Source organism: Puma concolor, chromosome B4 (genome assembly GCF_028749965.1).
Source record: "Puma concolor isolate L17-30 chromosome B4, mPumCon1.1.hap2, whole genome shotgun sequence".
Classification (NCBI taxonomy): Eukaryota; Metazoa; Chordata; class Mammalia; order Carnivora; family Felidae; genus Puma; species Puma concolor.
Genome location: NC_141673.1, coordinates 8,468,425 through 8,488,005, shown reverse-complemented (window position 1 = coordinate 8,488,005; position 19,581 = coordinate 8,468,425). Strand labels below are relative to the sequence as shown.

General features: G+C 58.1%; 2 protein-coding genes across 10 annotated transcripts in view; one reads left to right on the top strand and one right to left on the bottom strand.

Annotated features, from left to right (window-relative positions):
- The window catches only part of SGSM3 (small G protein signaling modulator 3), a 51,436-nt gene extending 50,732 nt beyond the window's left edge, over nt 1-704 (top strand). For all 4 annotated transcript variants that reach the window (XM_086712193.1, XM_086712192.1, XM_025926379.2 and 1 more), the window contains one exon: nt 139-704. In XM_086712193.1, coding sequence (XP_086568319.1) covers nt 139-219 — 81 coding nt within the window. In that variant the 3' untranslated portion in view covers nt 220-704. The remainder of the gene's footprint in view (nt 1-138) is intronic.
- A 290-nt stretch (nt 705-994) lies between these two features.
- The window catches only part of MRTFA (myocardin related transcription factor A), a 213,949-nt gene continuing 195,362 nt past the window's right edge, over nt 995-19,581 (bottom strand). For 4 of the 6 annotated variants that reach the window (XM_086712187.1, XM_086712188.1, XM_086712186.1 and 1 more), the window contains 10 exons: nt 18,131-18,206; nt 16,225-16,386; nt 12,223-12,398; nt 11,557-11,688; nt 9,689-9,942; nt 9,340-9,511; nt 7,186-8,190; nt 6,107-6,271; nt 5,733-5,793; nt 995-2,318 (listed from right to left, as the gene is read on the bottom strand). In XM_086712187.1, the coding sequence (XP_086568313.1) occupies nt 1,801-2,318; nt 5,733-5,793; nt 6,107-6,271; nt 7,186-8,190; nt 9,340-9,511; nt 9,689-9,942; nt 11,557-11,688; nt 12,223-12,398; nt 16,225-16,386; nt 18,131-18,206 (2,721 nt within the window). In that variant the 3' untranslated portion in view covers nt 995-1,800. Of the gene's footprint in view, nt 2,319-5,732; nt 5,794-6,106; nt 6,272-6,699; nt 6,793-7,185; nt 8,191-9,339; nt 9,512-9,688; nt 9,943-11,556; nt 11,689-12,222; nt 12,399-16,224; nt 16,387-18,130; nt 18,207-19,581 lie in introns of all 6 variants that reach the window. The other 2 variants (XM_086712190.1, XM_086712184.1) reach the window with 2 other exon arrangements.

Genomic DNA, 19,581 nt, shown 5'->3' with positions numbered 1-19,581 from the left:
GCTGAGGCGGGAGGGCCCGTGGGGACCCCAAGTGCCGGCATCACCTACACAGACCACTCCGGCCCCGCCGCCTTGGGCTTTCCTTGCCGTGGCTCTAGCGCCTGTGCGCCCATGACGGGGGACTGTCCCTGTGTGCAGGAGGAGAAGAAGCCACTGAAGGAGGGTGTTCAGGACATGCTGGTGAAGCACCACCTCTTCAGCTGGGACATAGACGGGTGATGCTCCTCCTACGGTGGCCGTCAAGCCCACACCTCCCCCAGGCACCCGGCTCCCGAGCAGCCCCCTCCTCAAGCAAGCGGAGAACAGCACGGTCCTGGCCGGTCTTGGGGCTGCTCTGGGATGGGGTCTGAGGTGGCCCAGGCCCATTCTCAGCTGCGGGGTCAAGGGAAAGACGCACTGGAGCTCTGGCCAGGCACCACGACACAGCGGGACGCCACCTGGGGGCACCCAGGAGTGTCACGGGAGGACAGTGGGAGGCAGGAGCAGAAGGTGGGGCTCAGCCTATTTTTCCCGGTACCCAGGGGAGGGCTCTGCACAGGCATTTACAGAGACCCCAGGCCCCCATTTCACAGTTTGTACCGACCAAAAACCTTAGGAGGTGGAGAGCCAGGTCTGTTGTGTCAGTTTTTGCTCAGGAAGGGGATGGGGGCGGCCAGAGGCTCCCTGGCCTCTCTGGTTTGTAAATAAAGTGTGTCTTTGAGAAATCACCTCTTGTCTTCTGTCCAGCCAGGGCCACAGCTGTATGTCCAAGGTTCTGTCCTTCCTGGAATCATCTAGAAAGCCTAGGACCCAGCCATACCACCCACCTGTTCCGTGGAGTGAACAAAAATGGACCAAAGTCAGTGTTTTTGTTTTTATTTTAAAAAAGTCCACACAGCTTCCCGACCTCTGTCCCGGCACTGGTTTGGTGATTCCATCTAAATCCCATTAATGATAGTGACAGGCCAGAGGGAGCTGAGGAGGCCTCAGTTTGAGGGCTGACGCCCCCCCCCACCCCCACCCCCCGCCACCTCCCGTCCCAGGGCGGCTGCGATGAGGCAGCGGGACGGAATGTGGGCGGGTGGCCAAGGAGGCACCTCTGCCCTTGTGGCACAAGTATGGAGCGGGGCACAGGTGGGGCACAGGCGGTGGCAGGGTGTCTACATGTCAAACACGCGTGATGGGGCTGACGAAGGCTGCATCTAACCCCAGGAGCAGTGGTCTCTGGGCCCTTCTATATTGTGCACAGGATGGGAGGGAGCTCCAATCCACCTCCCAGCCCCCAAAAATATATGTATATATATGTATGGCGATATAGAATATAGAGGTATATACACCTGTACATAAAACGTTTGCCACCAACTGTTTGTTAGATGGTTACACTACACCAAGACACTAAAATGGCAAGGGGCTCCCCTCCCAGAAGCCTGGGACCCTGGGGTTGGCATCGAGGGGACAGGGAGGTAGAGGCCCAAGCTGGTTTCTTCCCTCATAGGGAAAGGGGACTAGAAGGAAAGAGAGTGACCCTGGGCCTCGCCTGCCTGAGCCAACTGTAGCCAGACCGCACCTCCGACCTCACAAAAGGAGGTCAATAGAACGGCCCTGGCCTGTCCAGGCCTCCTGAACTCGGGTTAGACCAAAGCTGCTCCTTGGCAGCCTGTCTCCTTGGTGAGTCTGAGCCAGGGGGCGGCACGGCCTGCTCCAGTCTCCTGGGGTGGGGAGAGCAGGGCCTATGATTGTCAGGACTCACGACCACACAGAGGTGGGATCAGGCTCTCCCCAGCTTCCAGCCCCTCCCATCCTGGCCCTGCAGCCTGAGAGCTACAAGCAGGAATCCCAGTGGAGTTGCAAGTCGTGACCATCGAGGAAGTCCGTGGAGAAGAGGCTGGGGGTGGTGGTGCCGAGCGGGGCCAGGCTGAGCACGGGGCCTCCCGACGACAGCTCCAGCCAGTCCATGCTGTCCAAGTGGCCGTCAGCCAGGTCCAGGCCCACGCTGCTGGGCTCGGGGGCAAAGTGCAATTCCGAGGTGTCCATGGGCGAGGGGGGGTGGTCCAGGATAGCAGAGCTGCTCAGCATCTGGCTGTGGAGGTCGTCAATGAGGGAGAGGGGCTCTGGCCCCTCGTGCCCGCTGGTCAGCAGGGGCAGCCCCGTGCTGCTCTCCAGGAAGTCCTCCAGGCGCCCGGGGAGGGCAGGTGAGCCTGAGGGAGGTGGTGTGGCCTGGGGGAGCTCGGCGGAGGGTGGGGACGGTGCGGCCAGGGGTGACCCGCAGGTTGCTGTCGAGGGAGGCTTCTCTTTCCCTGGTAGGGATGGTGGTGGCTCCTTGAAATCTGCTGAGATTTCTGCCAAGCAAGAAAGTGAAGGGATGTCAGAAACCAGGCCTGATTAATCAGGACCCGAAGCTGGCCCGACTTTATACCACATACAAAGGTTAACTCCAGATGGGTCAAAGGTCTAAATTCAGGAGCTTAAACTACAAAACTCTTAGAGGGAAATGGGAAATCTTCACTGGACTTGTCAACGATTTCTTGGTTGTGACACCAAAAACACGGGTAACAACAAAAATACACACACTGGACCATATAAAAATTTAAAACTTTTGTGCGTTGAAAAGACCATCAAGAGAAAAGACAGTCCGTGGAATGGGAGGAAATGTCCACACACCATGTATCTGATGGGTCACATCCAGAGTGAAGAACTACAACTCAACCCCAAGGAACCGAAGGCAGAGACCCCACAAGATCTGCAAAGGACCCGTAAGGACAGGAAAAGATGCTCAACCTCATTAGTCACTAGGGGAAAGGCACGTCAAAAGTATAAGGAGACACCACCTTGGGGCGCCTGGGTGGCCCGGTGGGTTAAGTGTCCGACTCTTGATTTTGGCTCAGGTCATGATGATCTCACAGTTCATGAGTTCAAGCCCTACGCTGGGGCTCTGTGCTCTCAGCACAGAGTCTGCTTGGGATTCTCTCTCTCCCTCTCTCAAAATAAATAAACTTGAAAAAAAAGATAACCACCTCACACCAAGTCAGCTATTATTTTTTTTTAAAAAATCCAAAGTGTTGGTGAGGATGTACAGCAGTCCGAAACCTTGTGCGTGGCTGGTGTGAATGAAAATGGCGCAGCCGCTGCGGGAAGCCATGCAGGCTAGTGGGCCGGTGTTCACAGCAGCAGTACTCACAACAGCCAAAGGCGGAAACAAGTCAGGTGTCCATCAATGGACGAGCAGATGAGCAGCGTACTCTATCCCTACAGCGGGCTACCATTCAGCCACAAAAAGGAAGGAAATTCTGACACCTGCTACAACACGGATGAACCTGGAGGGCATTCTGCCACGTGAGGCAAGCCAGAAACCAAAGGACAAAATAATATAGGATTCCACTGATGCGAAGCTCCCTAGAATAGGCGAATTCAGAGCCAGAAAAGAAAACAGAGGTTACCAGGGGCTGGGGGGAGGGGAAGGGGGAGTTACCATCTACTGGGAAACAAGTGTCAGTATAGGATGACGAAAAAGATCTACAAATGGATGGTGGTGATGGTTGCACAACAATGTATTTAATGCCACTGAATTGTGCATTTTGAAATTATTAGAATGGCAGATTTTCTGTGTTTAACCACAAAAAAAAAAAAAAAAAAAAATTCTGCAGAAACCAGGCTTGCTCCTGGCCCTCCGGGGCCTCTCCCCACCCCCGTCCCCTCTGGGCATGACAATCTCCCCAAGCTCAGTCTCCCCGGCTGCCACCACGGTGGGGGGGGCCCTGCTGGCCCCCACCCACCCCGTTCAAAGGCCGCCTCCGGCACAGTTGGCCCTGACTCTGGCCAGTTGTGTGTTTTTTGGGTGGCAGGCAGCACGCCCGGCTCCCTTTCTCTGCCATCTCTTCACGGCTAGGGCTCCAGGCCTCGCCTCCTCCCTCTGCTTCCGGCACAATCTCGGTTTTCCCAGGAACTCCCCTTGTCTGTGCCCAGGCCTCTGTCCCGGGCTCTAGACCAGCCTCCAACCGCCTGCGAGCACCGCCCAGCCTAGCCGCCTCAGTGCCACCTGTGCTTGTTAGAAAGGTACCCCAGGCCCCACTGTAGACTCCAGAACCCGTGGAGGCTCCTAGGAATCATGACCTTGAGGGGAACAACAGCTATTAAGCTCTGTGGGATTTCTTTTTTGAGATAAAATTCACCATTTTATTTATTTTTAAAAGATTTTATTCTTTAAAAGAATAAATTACTTAAAGTAATCTCTACACCCTACATGAAGTTCCAACTCACAACCCCCAGATCAAGGGTCACATGCTCCACACAGACCGAGCCAGCCAGGCGCCCCCAGGAGTCACCATTTTAAAGGGTACCATCCCACTGCCGAGCTCTTGCTTGACCGGCACATCTCGCTAACCCTCTCCCTACACCGGCACTAAAGCCCTCAGAGAACCTCCACAAGCTCCCGCAGCTCCCACCGGGCACCGTGCCCTCCCTGCACTCAGGGACCTCCTCCGCCAGCATGCGAACAGGCTGGCTCTCTGCTCCCTTCGCAGGAAACCCTCTGCAGAGAGCTCTCCAGACCAGCTGGCTCCTCCACCCCCAGGCCCTTGCCCACGTCCCACCGCGGAGCCCTGGTCGAGGCCACCACTGGCCACCACAGTGCTAACCCCGTGACCAGGTCTGGGTTCCTGTCTTCCCCGACTGCCCGGTGACAGCCCCGGACTTCAGGACTTCACCATCTTGAAGGCACCCTCCCACTCTGCCCACGGCCAGACGTCACCTGCTCGTGCCCCTGGGTTCCGCCTCACCCTCCTCTCTGCTCGCCAGATCTCCTGGCTCTGAACGTCAATCCCGATGACAACTCCCAGTACCTGCCTTCACGTGACAGACTGCCCTGCTTGGCGGTCTCGGGAGACACACCTGAGCCTGACGGGCTGCACTGATGCACCGCAGTGCGCCCCCTGCGTCTCCCCCCGAAGTCCTGCAGCTGCAGGCTGGTGACTCAGGCCGAACCCTTCATACCCTCTCGTCCGTGGCTGCTCTCCTGTCATCCCGCCACGTGCCTAGTCCGTAAGAAAAGCAACTAGCTCTCTAAGATACACCCACACTCAAGTGCTTCTCCACTTCCCTACCACAGCCTGACCCAGGGCCCCTGACCTCACCTGGATTCCCACAGCTCCCCTTCCAGCGGGAACAGCCCTCCACTTGACTTCATCCAGAGCCCAAGTCCTGCTCGGCGCCCGCGAGGGCTCGTGCTCTGCCCCGACGTGCACCTCCTCCCCCTCCTCTCCCTCCTGCGCTCATGCAGCTCCTCCAACACACCTGGCCTCACGGGTGCCCCCCAGGGAGCTCAACAAGGCCAACCCAACCGCTCTCAGGCACCTCAGACCCTCCCCCGCCCCGACTTTCCATAGTATTTACTCCTCACACGTGATAGAACTCACTCGTCTACGATGCTTCTCCTCACACTAGACCGTGCAAAGGCAAACGTCTCCGTTTTGCTCATCACTACACCCCATGCTGCGGGGACAGTGCCCACCACGCGGTGGGTGCTGGGGTAAAGCACTGCTACTTGAGGGCTGCATCCCCTGGCTGGTTCTTGCCCAAGCCATGGAGATTGGATGTGTCTCAGCTGTTGTTACATCCAAACTATGGGGCCTTTCGTCCATTAAGTGTCCTTTCCATAACCAGACAAAAATCAATAAATCAACCACCCCAGGACTGAAAACAACCTCTGAAGAAAGGAGAAGGTTGGCTAGGAGGCAGCTCGGGAGTCTGGGCTTTACCTCCACTCTGAATAAGAATGTCAAACAGGTCATCCATCTGCTGGCTGGAGGAACCATTTTCCTGTGAAACAAAATAGCAAAAAGAAAAAAAAAAAAAAAGATGACAATCTAGAACAGGAGGCTCCCAGCCTGGCTCAGGGCAGAGCCCCTTCCTTCTGCCCTTGAGCCAGCAGCCAAACCTGCCGAGTCCACCGGCCTGTGCTCAGGCTCCCAGAGCTCGCTCATTCTGCCCCCGGCCCCGCAAGGCCCACTCTGACCCTGTAACACCCACTCGTGCCTGCCCCTATCCTCCAGCTGGGCTTGGTGGGGGGGGATTGTGGGAGCCCAGCCCAGCAGCCCAGGCAGCCCCCCACCCTGGCCAGGCCCCAGTCTACCTTCTTCACCTGCTGTCTGGGCTGCTGGCTCACAGCTTCCTCATAGCCAGGCGGCTCCTTCTTCAGCAGAGAAGTGGGGGTCCCAAAGAGGGGCTGTGATGGGTGCTCTGGGTCCATCTGGGCTGGTGGGCCAGGGGCTGCCGGAGAACCAGGCTGGGACAAGGGCTGGACAGGAGAACAGTGAGAGAACCGGTGACGGCATGAGGAAAGGAGGCCCAGGGCCCTGCACAATCCGGGAGGGCAAGGCAGGGGCGCCTACCTTCTGGGCCGGGACAACTTGTTAGCTGCCCTGGCTTTTAGGAAGCCTGCGTGGAAGCCGTCGGGGCAGAAAAGGATAGGGGATGGGGGAAGCCCTGACCTCTGATCCTGCAGAAGGTGGGGTAGACATGAGGCCACTGGCCACGTGGGTTTGGCACCAGCCACCTGGGAAAGGAGGGGTTCTGGGCTCCTTCAGCCTCTCCTCCCTGTCTGCCTGAGGCTGCTCAGGGGCCTCGGTCTCCCATCCTGAGGTGCCTGGTTCCTGTCACTGTCCTCTCCTCCGCGCCAGAGCTCTGCAGGGCCGAGAAGCCACGCGAAGCCTAAAGCAGCCTCACCTTTGGACCAGCCAGGGTGGAGGGTCTGGGCTGTGAGGGTGGCAGCAGCAGGGAGCTGGCTGCCAGCAGTTTAGTGGGGGACAGCTGGCTTCTCTGGGCGCGGGAGGGGAGTAGGGCTAGCACCAGGCTCGGCCTCTCCCAGGCAAGGGCTTCCCTGACCCTCACCGGGGCCTGTCCCACCCCTACGAAGCAGAGGCAGGCATGGTCCCTGGCCTGGGTGGGGGCTGCCCAGGTCCAGAGCTGGGCAGTCCCTGATGGCTCCACCCTCGTGGCTCTGGGGTCCTGGGCAGCCCCCTTAATCTTCCCAAGTCTCAGTACCCGTCCTTGGTGACATGGGGATGGTGACCCCTCATTTTAGAGGATCGAGTGGAAGTTGAAGGGAAACCAGCCCAGTCTGCCCAGCCATGGGGGCACCTGGTAAACGGGGCTGTCACCGGAGCATCTTCACGGTCTCCCCCAGCCCCTGCCCCTCCTCCACCCAGGTACCTGCTGGGGGCTCCCGCCGGCCAGGCCGGGGCTGTCCACGTTCTTATTGGTCACGGTGAGGACGAGGTGGGTCCCTGTGGAGTCGGTGATGAGGGTGGGAGGTGTGACCCCCCTGAGGACGCTGGGGCCCTGTGGGCCCAGCAGCAGCTGGGGAGCGGGGGCTGGCTCAGGCTCCGGCAGCACGGCTTCCTGCTTCACCACCACGGCTGGGGGCACCAGGGGACAAGCGTCCGCGTGGTGGGCAGTGGGGGCCGCCAGGCTGGGGCTGAAGGGGTGTGCGGGACCCGGGGGCTGCCGGCTCAGCTGGCAGCTGGAGAAGCTGTTTTCCTGCTTCACTGGGGTGCTGAGGGGGGCGGGGGCGGGGCCGGGCTGCTGCGCCCGCTTCTCCTGCTCCAGCTGCAGCCTCAGCCACTCCACGAGCTGCTGTTTCTGGCGCAGCATGCGGGTCAGCTCCTCGATCTGCTTGTCCTTTTCCTGCAGCATCTGGTCCTTGTCACGCCCCTCCAGCTCGGCCCGCACCCCGGGGCTCCGGCAGCAGGACCCGGGCCGGGGGCCCTCCTCCTTCACAAGGATCTGTAGCGGTGAGGCCTGGAGGGTGAGCTGGGTCAGCGGCGACGTCACCATCTCTCCAAAGGTGTCCCCGGGTGTGGAGTTCTCATCGCCCGTGCTGAGCAGTGAGCGCTCTGAGGGGGTGGGAGACACGGGGGGTGTAGAGCCCGTGCTGCCAAATTTCACCACTCCGTTACCGGTCACCGTGGCCACCACCACCTCAGCCGGGGCCAGGCCCGCTGCCACCAGGGCAGGCCCTGTGCTTAGCCGGGTGGCCGGGAAGGCGACCACCACCTCACCAGCCTTGGGCAAGATGGAGGGGGCAGCAGGGCCCTTGGGGGCTCCTGGGGCAGGGCTGACTTGTTCCTGGTATGCACGCAGGCGCTCGATCAGGTCTGTCTTGGTGCCTGAGACGGGCAGTGACCGCAGCTTTAGCTCCTGCTTCAGCTCCGCCACCTGCAAGGGGCCGAGAGTCAGGGCCGCAGAGCGACAGAGAGAACTGGGTCCAGCCAGGAGGGCAGTCGGGGAGGTGGGAAGGATGAGCCTTTTGTCCACCAGGATTCATTCATCTGGGTCCCGCTGGTACTTCAGATACAGGAGCCCCTGCCCCTCCCACAGCCTGGAGGGTGAGACATGTGTGCGTGTGTGTCCTGGGCCCATCCTCCTCCATCTGGGCACGATGGTCCCTCAGCTGTCCCCAGCCCCAGCGCAGTACCTGGTGCTCAATTAAATACTTAATTGAACCAACTGGATTTTACAGGTGAGAAAACAGACCACAGAAGTAAAATGACTTCCAGATCTCACCCAGCAAGCAGCAGAGTTAGATGTTAAACCAAGGTCTGATGGACCCTGGAGCCTGTGCCTAGCCACCCACACGAGGGCTGCATCTTACTGGGGTCGGATCATGACTCGGGAGGGGCTGGTCTGCTTCTGAGGACAAACTCTCCAGGGAGAGTTTGGTCTGTTCCATCTTCTGATCAGGGCAGAAGAAACAGGCCAGGCCCTGAGCATGACCCACCCTCTGAGGTCCCAGGACACGAGCAGGGTCAGTGTCCCAAGCCCCAAACTATTTCCCCAGGCAGATGAACCATGTGTGTGCAGCACATTCAGTGGGGCGCTAACAGACAAAGTAGAAAAGGTGGGGAATTGAAGCCGGCGGCCCCACATTTGAATCCTGGCTCTGCCATCGGCCGGGTCTGAGACCTCCGACGAGCTCCTCTGTCCTCAACACCTCCACGTGCTCATCCCGAGGCAGTCGGGACAGTCCCTATTTCTCATGCCGCACAGCAAAGGTGAAGGAAGAGCAGTCATATAAAAAGGCTTGGTAAGCCCCAAGGCCCTAGACAGACGCCGGCTGCGATACTTAATGGTAAGGACTGTGATGACAAGGCAGACATCACGATGACCAGGGCCAGGCGAGCCTTGGAGCAGGTTCTAAGGGCCTCTGCCGGAGGAGACCGGAGTCCGGAGCTCTGCTCTGCCTACCACCGCCGTGGGGCTTACACCGGCTGCTTTCCCCACATAGAAACACTAGGCCAGACCCCAGGGGGAAGGCCAGCCTGGCGGCGGTCCCAGCGTCCCAGCAGGAAGGGCTCGCCCACCTACCTTCATGTCATCCAGGTTGGCAGGCAGGGCTCCCGGCTTGCCAGTCAGTGAGGTGCTGTTCTGACGTGCCAACCCACTGGGACCAGGAGCACCCGAGCCGGAGCCGCTACCAGTAGTGGAGAGGCTGCGTATCGGGGGGGCCCCGCCGCTTCCCGGAGCCTCACCTGCGGGCCTGAGAAGAAGGAAAGGTAGCGATGAGAGCCTGGCCAGCATCACCCTTGGGGCAGAGACGGGTGCGGGGCGTGAGGATCCGGAACAAAGCCTCCTTAAGGATCTGGGTTCGCCCGCACCAGGCCCGGCATCGGCCAGTCGGGCGGGGTAGGGGTGATGGTGGCGAGTGGGTTCCTACTTTGGCGGGGCGGGCAGGATGGTCTGGTAGTTATAGTGCTGCTGCTGCTGCTGGTTGAGGATCTGGAGCTGGAGGAAGAGCTGCTGCTGCTGCAGGATCTTGGCATAGGAGGAGTCCATGGCGGGCGCCCCCTTGTCCTGCTTTTGGTCCGGGGGGATGTACTGGTGATACTTGAGCTTCTTCACCTTTGGCTTCAGCTCCTTGGCTTTCTTGCTGCGCTGCGACTTCTCACTGGCAGACTTGGGTTGGCTTTGCTGAGGGCAGAGGAGACAGCAGGCGCCATCAGGGGGCAGCGTCGGGCTTCGAGAAGGACCCGTCCGCTCCCCCGCTACCAGGCAGCGGCCTCATCAGTGGCCACAAGCGTGCCAGGGGGGAGGCCGGGCACAGCCCCTCTTTCTTAAAAGAGCCTCTGGCCCGGAGACTAATCAACCAAATGCGGACGTCGCCATGACCTCCAGCTAAGAGTAAACGCAACAAAGTACCAAACAGCTAGTGGATGGAGCTCACAGCCTCCACATCAGGTACTTTAGGAGACGTGTCACCCCGAGCGCTGGGGGCTGGGAGCCAGCCCACAAGGCCGAGGAATCCCCCGCGCAAGAGAAAGGGGAGACAAATAGATTTACGCTGTTCTTTCAAATGTGTATGGATAAAGAAAGGCACCAATTGTGCGATAAGGAACAGGCTTGAGGTGGATCTTGGGGGGAAAAACTCCGACATCTGTGGCCGATGGCCGCCAGGAATAGACCCCAGAGGTGAGAGGCACCCGGAAGAACAAACGGCCTGGGCACTGCAACCCTAGCGGGGCAGCTCACTGACTCCTCTGGGATGGGGAAGCCACACACTCGAGACTTCCTGCCAGCAGCAGGGCCTCGGGGGGCTTTGCAGAGATGGTGCACACAGGGTGGGGACACCACACAGGAGGTCACCAGGGAGCCCCATGAACAAAAAGGTAGCAGCCGGAGGCACAGCAAGGACTCGGCTCCAGTGAGGGAATGGGAACCTGGATGGCTCCCAGGCTGGGAGCAGCAGCAGAGGCACGCGGCTGGCTCCCAGCCAGGGCAGCGTGTGTGTCGGGGGGCAGACGGTAAGATGAGAGGGAGAAGCAGGTGGGGCAGGAAGGAAGGGAAGCTGCCCCGGGGTTGAGGGGGAGAGCAGAGGTGCAGGCGTGGAGAGGCAGCAGTCTGGAGCGAAATCCCGGAGACCCTGAAGTAGGAGGCTCTGTGGGACAGGGAGGACGGACCCTGGGTCATGGGGCTGCTGAGCTCCATGAACCTCCGTGCCCCACACGGTGTCCCCCACACCAAGGTCCCCCAGGAGGTGTCTTGGGGATTGGTGGTCAGCCTTGCCCCCCAGACATGTTAGGTCAGGTCTTGGAGGAAGAGAACAGAAAATGCCCCGGGGCACCTGGCTGGCTCAGTTGGTTGAGCATGCAACTCTTAATCTTGGGGTCATGGGTTCAAGCCCCATGTTGGGTGTAGAGATTAAAAATAAAATCTTAAAAAAAAAAAAAAAAAAGCCCAAAGCAGCCCCTGTGTGACCTGGCGCCCATTATTTCCCTTCTCAGTTTTGTCACTCCTAGAGCAGACTTCGATTACTGCCTCATGTGGTGTCAGCAGACCAGAGGGGTTGGGTGGGGGTGTGTTTTCGCCGGCAGGGCGGAATAAGAGCCACTGTGCTCAGAAAATGGCAGCTACGAGGGTGACAGCCAGCGTCCGCAGAGAGAAGAGGAGAAACTCCCATGTTACTTCCATGACCTATGTTGGTGCACTCCCCCCGCCCCCCACCCCCAGCTGGCCCCACACTGGGATGAAATCACAGCAGGGCTTGGAGGGGCCCGGGGAGGGGAGGGCAGCTGCTGGGACCTGTACCTTAATAAGCGTCGGGGTGGGCTTGGCAGGGGGGGCTGTGGTTCCATTGGTGAGGCTGGGAGGCAGAGGAGGCTGCTCTGCCAGGAAAAGTGTTTCTCCGGAATCCGGGCCCACTGGGAGCTGAGACACCACCTGAGAAAGGGCTGGAGGTGAGGACAGCCTCCCTCTCCCGCTGCCCCAGGGGGCACGACCATTATCAGGGGGTCCATCCCAGCCCTGCCCTGCCTAGAGGCGGCTACAGGCACCTCCTCCAGAGCCATCACGGGCAGGGGGCCACCGGTGGGCAAGATGGGAGGCGGGGTGAGAACCCGGCCCCCAGGGCAGGGTTGAGGGAGCTGGAACATGGAGACACAGAGGGCAGTGGAAAGGCCACTGAACTGAACTCGGGAGAAGCAGGCTGTTCCGACTGGACGCAGGGACAGGCCAGGGAGGCTCAGGAATCTTGCTGCAAGGCAGCCCCAGCCCGGGACCACAGGCTGGCGAAGTCTGGCCAAAACGGGGCCCGCTGCCGACACCTCCCCGCTCCCCACCACTGCGACTCAGGCAGCCATGGACATCCCCAGGTTCCCCACCACACCTGGCCCAGGCGAGACCTCACCCTGGGCAGCTCCAGCAGGTCTGGGGCCCTTGGGGAGCAGGGAAAGCATCCAGCAGGGGCAAGCTCACCTGAGTGGGGGATAGGGTGGTGGCACTGGACAGTGGCTCGCTGACTCGGGCTTCCAAGGGGGATGGCGCCGAGCCCTGGGACTCATGGCTCGCAGGCTGCTCAGGGGATAAGGCATCACTGCTGTCCTCATCGAAGGAAGAGCTGTCCGCTACTTTCGGGTAATTCACCTGGCCCACTGAAAGCCAAAGCCATGGTGAGAGTCCACCTCCAGTGCCCGCGAATGGGAAGGGGGGTTGTCCCAGCAAGGTGCCCACTCTGGCCCCTCCTCACCCCCAGCGAGGCCGACGTGAGAAAGACCAGCAAAAGAGCTCCAGGAGAGCGCCTCTTCAGGACCCCCAAACAAAGGCAGGAAGAGTGCTGGCTACTAAGCTATCAAGTGCTCCCTTGCTTTTGACTTCACTGTGTCCAGTCCCCAAGGTCAAGCCCTACTTTCCCTCCCTCCCTGCCTCCCTCCAGCCTGCAGCCTCCTTCATGTCATCTGCTTCCCTGCTGTTAAACGCACTTCACTTCCATCCTATGGTGGCACAAAACTCTTCTCCTCCCCCAGAGGCTTGTGGACCCTGCAATGAGGGCTCCTCCCCGGGGCTGCCTCCACTTCCTAAAGGGCAGGCACAGGCTAAGGGCCTCCCGGAAAAGGTACACCTGCTTGCACAGGTGAAACAGGATCACTGAAGTACAGTGACCTCCCTTTAGTGGCCTGTGACTCCCAGAGACACAAGACCTGGCAGCAGCGGCCACCAGAAGGAAAGCCCCCCTGCTGGCTAGAAATGCCCTGCCCCGTGGTCAGGGCCCCTGGCCGCCTCAAGTGCACGTGCTCCTGGGGCCAGGCTGTGAGGGAGAAGCAGGGGGCGCAGGGCCCTAGTGTGGAAACGCCAGGACACAAAAGGAAGGAGCAAGTAGGTATTTCACACGATTCACATCACAACCACCCCCTCAGTGCCGCTGCAGGAAGAGAATCTGCGCTGGTCTGCCATTCACACGGGAGGGACTGAGGCAGCGGTCACAGCACGGAGGTGAGCTGTCGGGCATGTCTGGGGAAATCTGCTGTGGTGGAAAGACCACAGATGAGGAACAAGAACACACTAGTAACTCTCCCAGCAGACTCTTGCTCTCCGGGGCCACAGCCTGAGGCTCTCTGCTCCCCTGGGACCAGGGAAGGATGTGCCTGAGCTTGAAGCTCCGGAGCCCGGAGCCCGGGATGCCCATCGCCGGGCTAGCTCCTGTCCTCCGGCAAGGCTGGCTCCTACACCTCCTTTCATCTGCCCTGGCGGGGGCCACATGTGCAGCACACGGGGGAAATGGAGCCCCGTTACTGTCACGTACTTCAGGCCAGTCACACATCTAGATTTCTCCCACTTCCTCCCAGCAAGGAGACACGCCACGGGACAGCAGCCACACGACACCCAGCACCGGACGGCGGAATCCCGGACGGAGGAGCTTTGGCTCCACCCCCGGGGACAGTCCAAGCGGAGGGAGTGGCCGGCCACACCGGAGAAGCCCAATGACCAGTGTGGGCCAGGGTCCCTGCAGAGTGCATTCCTCTCCCTATGGTGGCCGGGTCTGGGCCAGGTGCAGGGTGTGGAGAGACAGAGTCCCCGCCCTCTGATTTTGGTCCAGTCGCCTCTGCTTGAGGGAAACACAGATGCTGAGGAGAGGCTCAGGGAGGACTTCTTGGAAGAGAGATCTTGCCATGAATCTTACAGATCAGCTGGGGGTGACCTGGGGGAGGGATGTGCATGTGAGCACGCGAGTGGCAGCCGTGTGCTGGGAGTGGCCGTGGGGAGTGTGTGGGGAAGACAGCGGGAGGCCAGCCTCTGCAAAGCCCCTGTCAGGCCCCCACTTACAGCGGGCCTCAGGACTGCCTGGGCTCCCTCCCCACTCTCCACGGCCAGCTTCTCCTCCTCCTCCACAGACCTGGCCTGAGTCTCTCCCCTCCTATCCTCCCATCTCCTCCTCTGACTCCTTCCTCTCAGCCACACACCTGCATCGATTTCTCCTCCCAGCCCACCCTCTCCCTCCCCCTTCCTTCTCCGCTCACTTCTTGAACAAACGGCCTGCCTTTGCTGTCAACGCTTCCTTGCCACCTACTCATTCCCCAAAACCCACAGGATCTGGCGTTGGCTGGCAAATGCTCCTTTCTCTCAAGTCACCAGTGGTCACTACGTACCCCGTCCTCAAACAAACTACGCCCTAACACGCCCACGGGCCGCTGCCCATGCTGTCCCCGTGCCTGGAGTGTCACGTACGCTCCCCATTTGGCCAAGGGGGACCCCAAATGTGCCGTACTGTCCGTGACCGCTCTCCGGGCCCCACCACCGTGCCCATCGCTGAGAGGACACCTTCTCAGCCGAGCTCACACTACACCTGACCCACCATCACCCCACGTCGTCCACGACAGCAGCCGCCCTTCTGTGAGGCTCCCCAGGCGCCAAAGACTGTGCGGGGCCCTTTATATCCATCACTGTGGACCTGAAAACTGTCCCACAAGCCAGGTGACTCAGCTACTATGTCACAGGACCGTGACCTTCTCACTACGCAGCGCTGGCACCTGACCAGGGGCCAGACTCAGAAATCACTTGTTCGTACATCAGTCTCCTCTCATTGTACTGAATTCTTTGAGGGCAGCGTCATATTTTGTTCATCTCTGTAAACTGCAGAACGTTACACAGGGCCGGGCACAATGCCGACTCTCAGGTTTCGGCTGGCTAGAGAGCCCAGAACTGACCGTCACCTAAACGCGGGGCCTGAGATTAGGGGCTGTGTGGAATCTGGTGAGGATTGGGCAGGAGAACACGGAGAGGAGGGGGGATGAATGCCAGGGCAAAGCGGTGAACTAAGAGGGTTACCGGCACCAATGGCAGAGGGGCTGCTGGGGCCCAGGGTGTGCAGCCCCCGGCACGCCGGCTGCCTCCGACCTTGTCAAACCACTGTCTGCGGTGCAGACGAGGCCCCGGAAACCAAAGTCTCCTCTGACCCAGGGCTCAGGGCCCAACTCAGCCTGGGGCCCTGCCAAAAAGATCTAACTGCTTATAACGAAGGGAGCAGTTGCGCCCCCTCTCCCTGGTGGCACAGCTACCTTCCAGGGGCAGGAACGCACGGCCTTGCCCAGGACCAGGTCTCGGGCCCACTGTAGCCCAGGAGCCACATCGGTGCTAACAGTTACCAAACTCTAAAGGAATCCGGTCCGAACACCTGCCCATGGCACACGAGGCTCTGGCACGTCCTGGACTCTGCCCACCTCCTACCTCCCGTCTCGATACCCCCTCCTCCAGCTCCACGCCCAGGCTGCTCCTCACCTTGCACAGCTCTCCCCTGGAGCCCACGGCACCTCTCTCCCCGAATATACTTTAATTCCTACTCATCCTGCAGCCCTAGACTTGGCCGTCACCTCTTCTGGCACCACACCCCACTCTCAGGGCCTGGCTGGGGACCCTCCTCTGTGTGCCCAGCGTAGCCAGGGCTCTCTCCGGCACAGCTTCTGTCTCTGTCTTGCTGCTGCCTGTTGACCTGCCGGTGTCTGCTCCTAGGCCTGAGCTCCATAAGGGCGAGGGGCCTGCTCTGCTTTGTGGGGCTGCGGTCCTAGCACCTAGCACACCTCTTGGGTCAATCAGTATTTGCTGAGTGAAGTATCTGTGGAAAGTGCCACTCTCTGAGAGAGACTGCACTAAGAAAAAGAGACAGTAAGGCACAGATTTCTAATTCCTGGCATCCCCGTGGGTTTACACACATCAGCCCTGACATCCAGCCACCCCGTGGGAGAGGACAAAGCCTCTGGGTATGCAGAGATGAAGGTGGACAGAGGTGCCTCTGTTGTTCAGTTACTCTGGTGTGACCCCTGAGGCCGCTGGCACTGCCCCAAGCTAACACAGCCTGTTTCTTGGGCCCTCACACTCTGCACCTCAGTTCCCAAGTCAAAGCCGGAATCAAACAGCAAGAAGCCCAGAGCCCCTCCTTCTGCGTCTGGCCTGCATGTCCACGTAGGGTGGCTGGGGCCTCCTCACCGATGATGGCTTCTTTCAGGCTGGACTCCACAGGCAGAATGTTCTTCTCAACCAGCTCCATAGGGCCCGGTCTCTGTGCAATCTTCTCGTTGAGGTCATCGGCCAATCTGGCTCTCTTCAGCTTCAGCTGCTTGGCCTGGAGGGAAGGCTCGGCCGAGGTCTCTGCCCGTGGGAGAGAATGGAGTGCAGGAGGATGTAGGAATGGACCTGGCTCTACCCTGGGAGCTCCAGAGCAACTCTCCTTCCCTCTGGGGAAGGAGCAGAAGCCATCAGGATGCAGAGAGTGTCCCAGGCAGAGAAGGGCAGCCCAGCCTGAAGTTCTACGTGGACACAAGAAGGGGCCCCGAACTGCAGACAGAGCACGGGCACACCTAGCAAAGCTCACCGGGCACAGGGGGCAACAAAGCTGAAAGCGCAGCAGACGATGAAGCGTGTGCCTCATCCTCCCTCAAGCTTTCTGGGTTACAAAGGCAATTCAGTCCCTGCTGGGTCTCAGTGTCTCTGTCAACACAGTGCGGTGCTTGGACTAAGAAAAGTTCCTATCCAACCCCAAAGTTGGCTCAAAACTGAACAGGGGCGCCTGGGTGGCTCAGTTGGTTGAGTGTCTAACTTGATTACGGCTCAAGTCATGATCCCAGGTCATGGGACCAAGCCCCAAGTTGGGCTCCATTCTGAGTGTGGAGCCTGCTTAAGATTTTCTCTCTGGGGGGCACCCGCGTGGCTCAGTCGGTTGCATGTCTGGCTTTGGCTCCGGTCATGATCTCACAGTTTGTGAGTTTGAGCCCCACATCGGGCTCTATGCTGACAGCTCAGAGCCTGAAGCCTGTTTTGGATTCTGTGTCTCCCTCTCAGTCTGCCCCTCCCCTGCTCATGCTCTCAAAAATAAACATTAAAAAAAAGTAAAAAAATAAAAAGATTTTCTCTCTCTGGGGCACCTGGGAGACTCAGTTTGTTGTGTCTAACTCCAGCTTGGGTAATGATCTCGTGGTTCATGAGTTCAAGCCCCACAAGGGCTTGCTGCCAGTGTGGAGCCCGCTTCAGATCCTCTGTCCCCCTCTTTCTGACCCTTCCCCACTTGTGCTCTCTCAAAAATAAATTAAAAAAAAAAAAAGATTCTCTCTGGGGTGCCTGGGTGGCTCAGTCAGTTAAGCCTCTGACTCAATTTCGGCTCAGGTCATGATCTCATGGTTTGTGAATCTGACCCCTGCATTGAGCAGTGCAGAGCCTGCTTGGGATTCTCTCTCTCTCCCCTCACCTCTCTTCCCCCACTTGCTCTCTCTCAAAATAAACAAACTTCAAAAAAAAAAAAAAAAAAAGGACGCACTGGTTCTTTAAAAAAAAGATTCTCTCTCTCTTCCTCTGCCCCTCTCTAATGCTCCTGCACATGCGTGCACTCTCTCAAATAAAAAAATAAATAAATACAGAACAACAACAAAGAATTGAGTCACAGTGTTTTCAGCAGCCAGAATTGCTCCTTCACTAGAATGTGGAAAGAAGTGTGTGATGGGGTCAGGCGGAGCATACCTGCCATGGGCCCACTTGCGTCACAGAGGTCTGAGTGACTGCTGAATGAAGGCGCGAGTGAATGAGTGGAGGAGAAGAGACAGTAACTGCATCTTTAAAAGATTCTGGAGAACAGGCTTCATACCAAGGGGCGACCAGATCCGGGGCCACCACACAGCCAGAGGAGAAAAGGGCAAGCCGGCATGAGAGAATGTGACTGCTGCTTTGGGAACTCTCAGAAGCAGCGGTGGCTACCACAGCCCTGCTGTTTTACCGTCCTAAGGCTCGGCTTACCCACTGTCGCCAGAAATGGGAGTGATAAGACAGAGGGAAAAAGACATGTGGGTGATGCATGGTGAAAACAGCGAGGGTAAGGGGAGGAAGCATTTCCAGCCTAACACACCTTCCAAAATATGCATCCTGACCAGCTCCGATCTCTCCGGCCGGGAACGAATCTTCCGTTTCAGATAGTCCTCTGTCTACAGAAAAAAACACACCAAGAAGATCTCAAATCCAGGATACAAGTTATGGAATGGACAGAACCAAAAAGCAGCCATGGCTGCTGTGTCTGTGGTTGGTCACCTCTGTAGGCCCCCCTGATCTCAGCCTGGAGCCTGCAGGGTTCTGAGGGAAGGGGAGTTCTGGGGGAAGGGGCACATCCATTTCCAATGCACCTGCCCAGGGCACCACCCATCTATCCAGACTATTTGTCTCTCTGAGGCTGAACACTAATTTTTTCTTAAAAGTTTATTACTTGTACTATCATAAAAGTAGTAACTATGTTCATCAAAGAAAATTTAGAAAATTAGAAAGTGAAACAATAACAAAAAATTTTAATCACCCACTTAGTATTTTGGGATATTTATTTCTTCCATTCTTCCAGGCAGAAGATGTCTAATTTTAAAGAGTTGTAATCATACTGAATATAATTTTATGCCTTGTTCAAAAAAAGGTAGCACTGTATGATCTCATGAACATTTCCCACTCATTCTGAGTGGCTGCCATATGGAATACTAATTCTGATACATGGTGTCATAGCCCTAGTTCCCTAAAGTCCAGTGTCCTCATTTCGGCATTTCTGCAACTCCAGGTGAACGAAACCATTCCCTTAACAGTCTCTGAGCCAGCACATGCCTGGTGCTTGTGTTCTAATGTACAGGTGGCCCCAGATCCATCTGACTCCAGAGTCTATGCTCTTAACCTCTGCACCAGAATTTTTCAAACCATAGGTCAAGACCATTACCGGGTCAAAACCAGCACAGGGCAGGCTAAGACAACATAGGACAGGACAAGGTCGGCAAGAGCGGAAAATAAAAAACCAGAGCACACAGTGTGTGGTAAAGGTGAAGACTTGGTGCTCCGACTGGGCAGCCGTGTGCCAGCCCTGGGGTGGTGCTGAGCTCTTTAGGAGACGGTTTAAAGTGGCTGTGGGCTCTGGGCCTATCGCTCTGCCCCATCTGCAGAGGGCAAGAGTACTGCCATGGCTGCTGCAGGTGGCAGAACAGGTGTTGGACGCCACAAGTCTTCTTTTCTAAGCCACCTGAAGTTGGGAACAGTGGCCAAAGCCAAGGCAGAATACGGCACTAATTAAGAAAATATGTGGCATCCACAGGCCAAAGTTTGAGTCCCAGCTTTGCTACTTACTAGCTGTGTAACTTAGTTAACCTCTCTTAGCTGCATCTATGAAATGAAGACGAAGAGCACCTAACTCGTTAAGAGCTGAGGTGAGCATCAACCACAAAATGATGTCGTGCTGCTTATAAAAGTACTCTGTAAAATAAGAGCTGTTCTAATCTGCTCCAATGAACTCCTTGCCTACTGCGAAGCAGTCCAGGTAATGGCACCAAGTCTTAT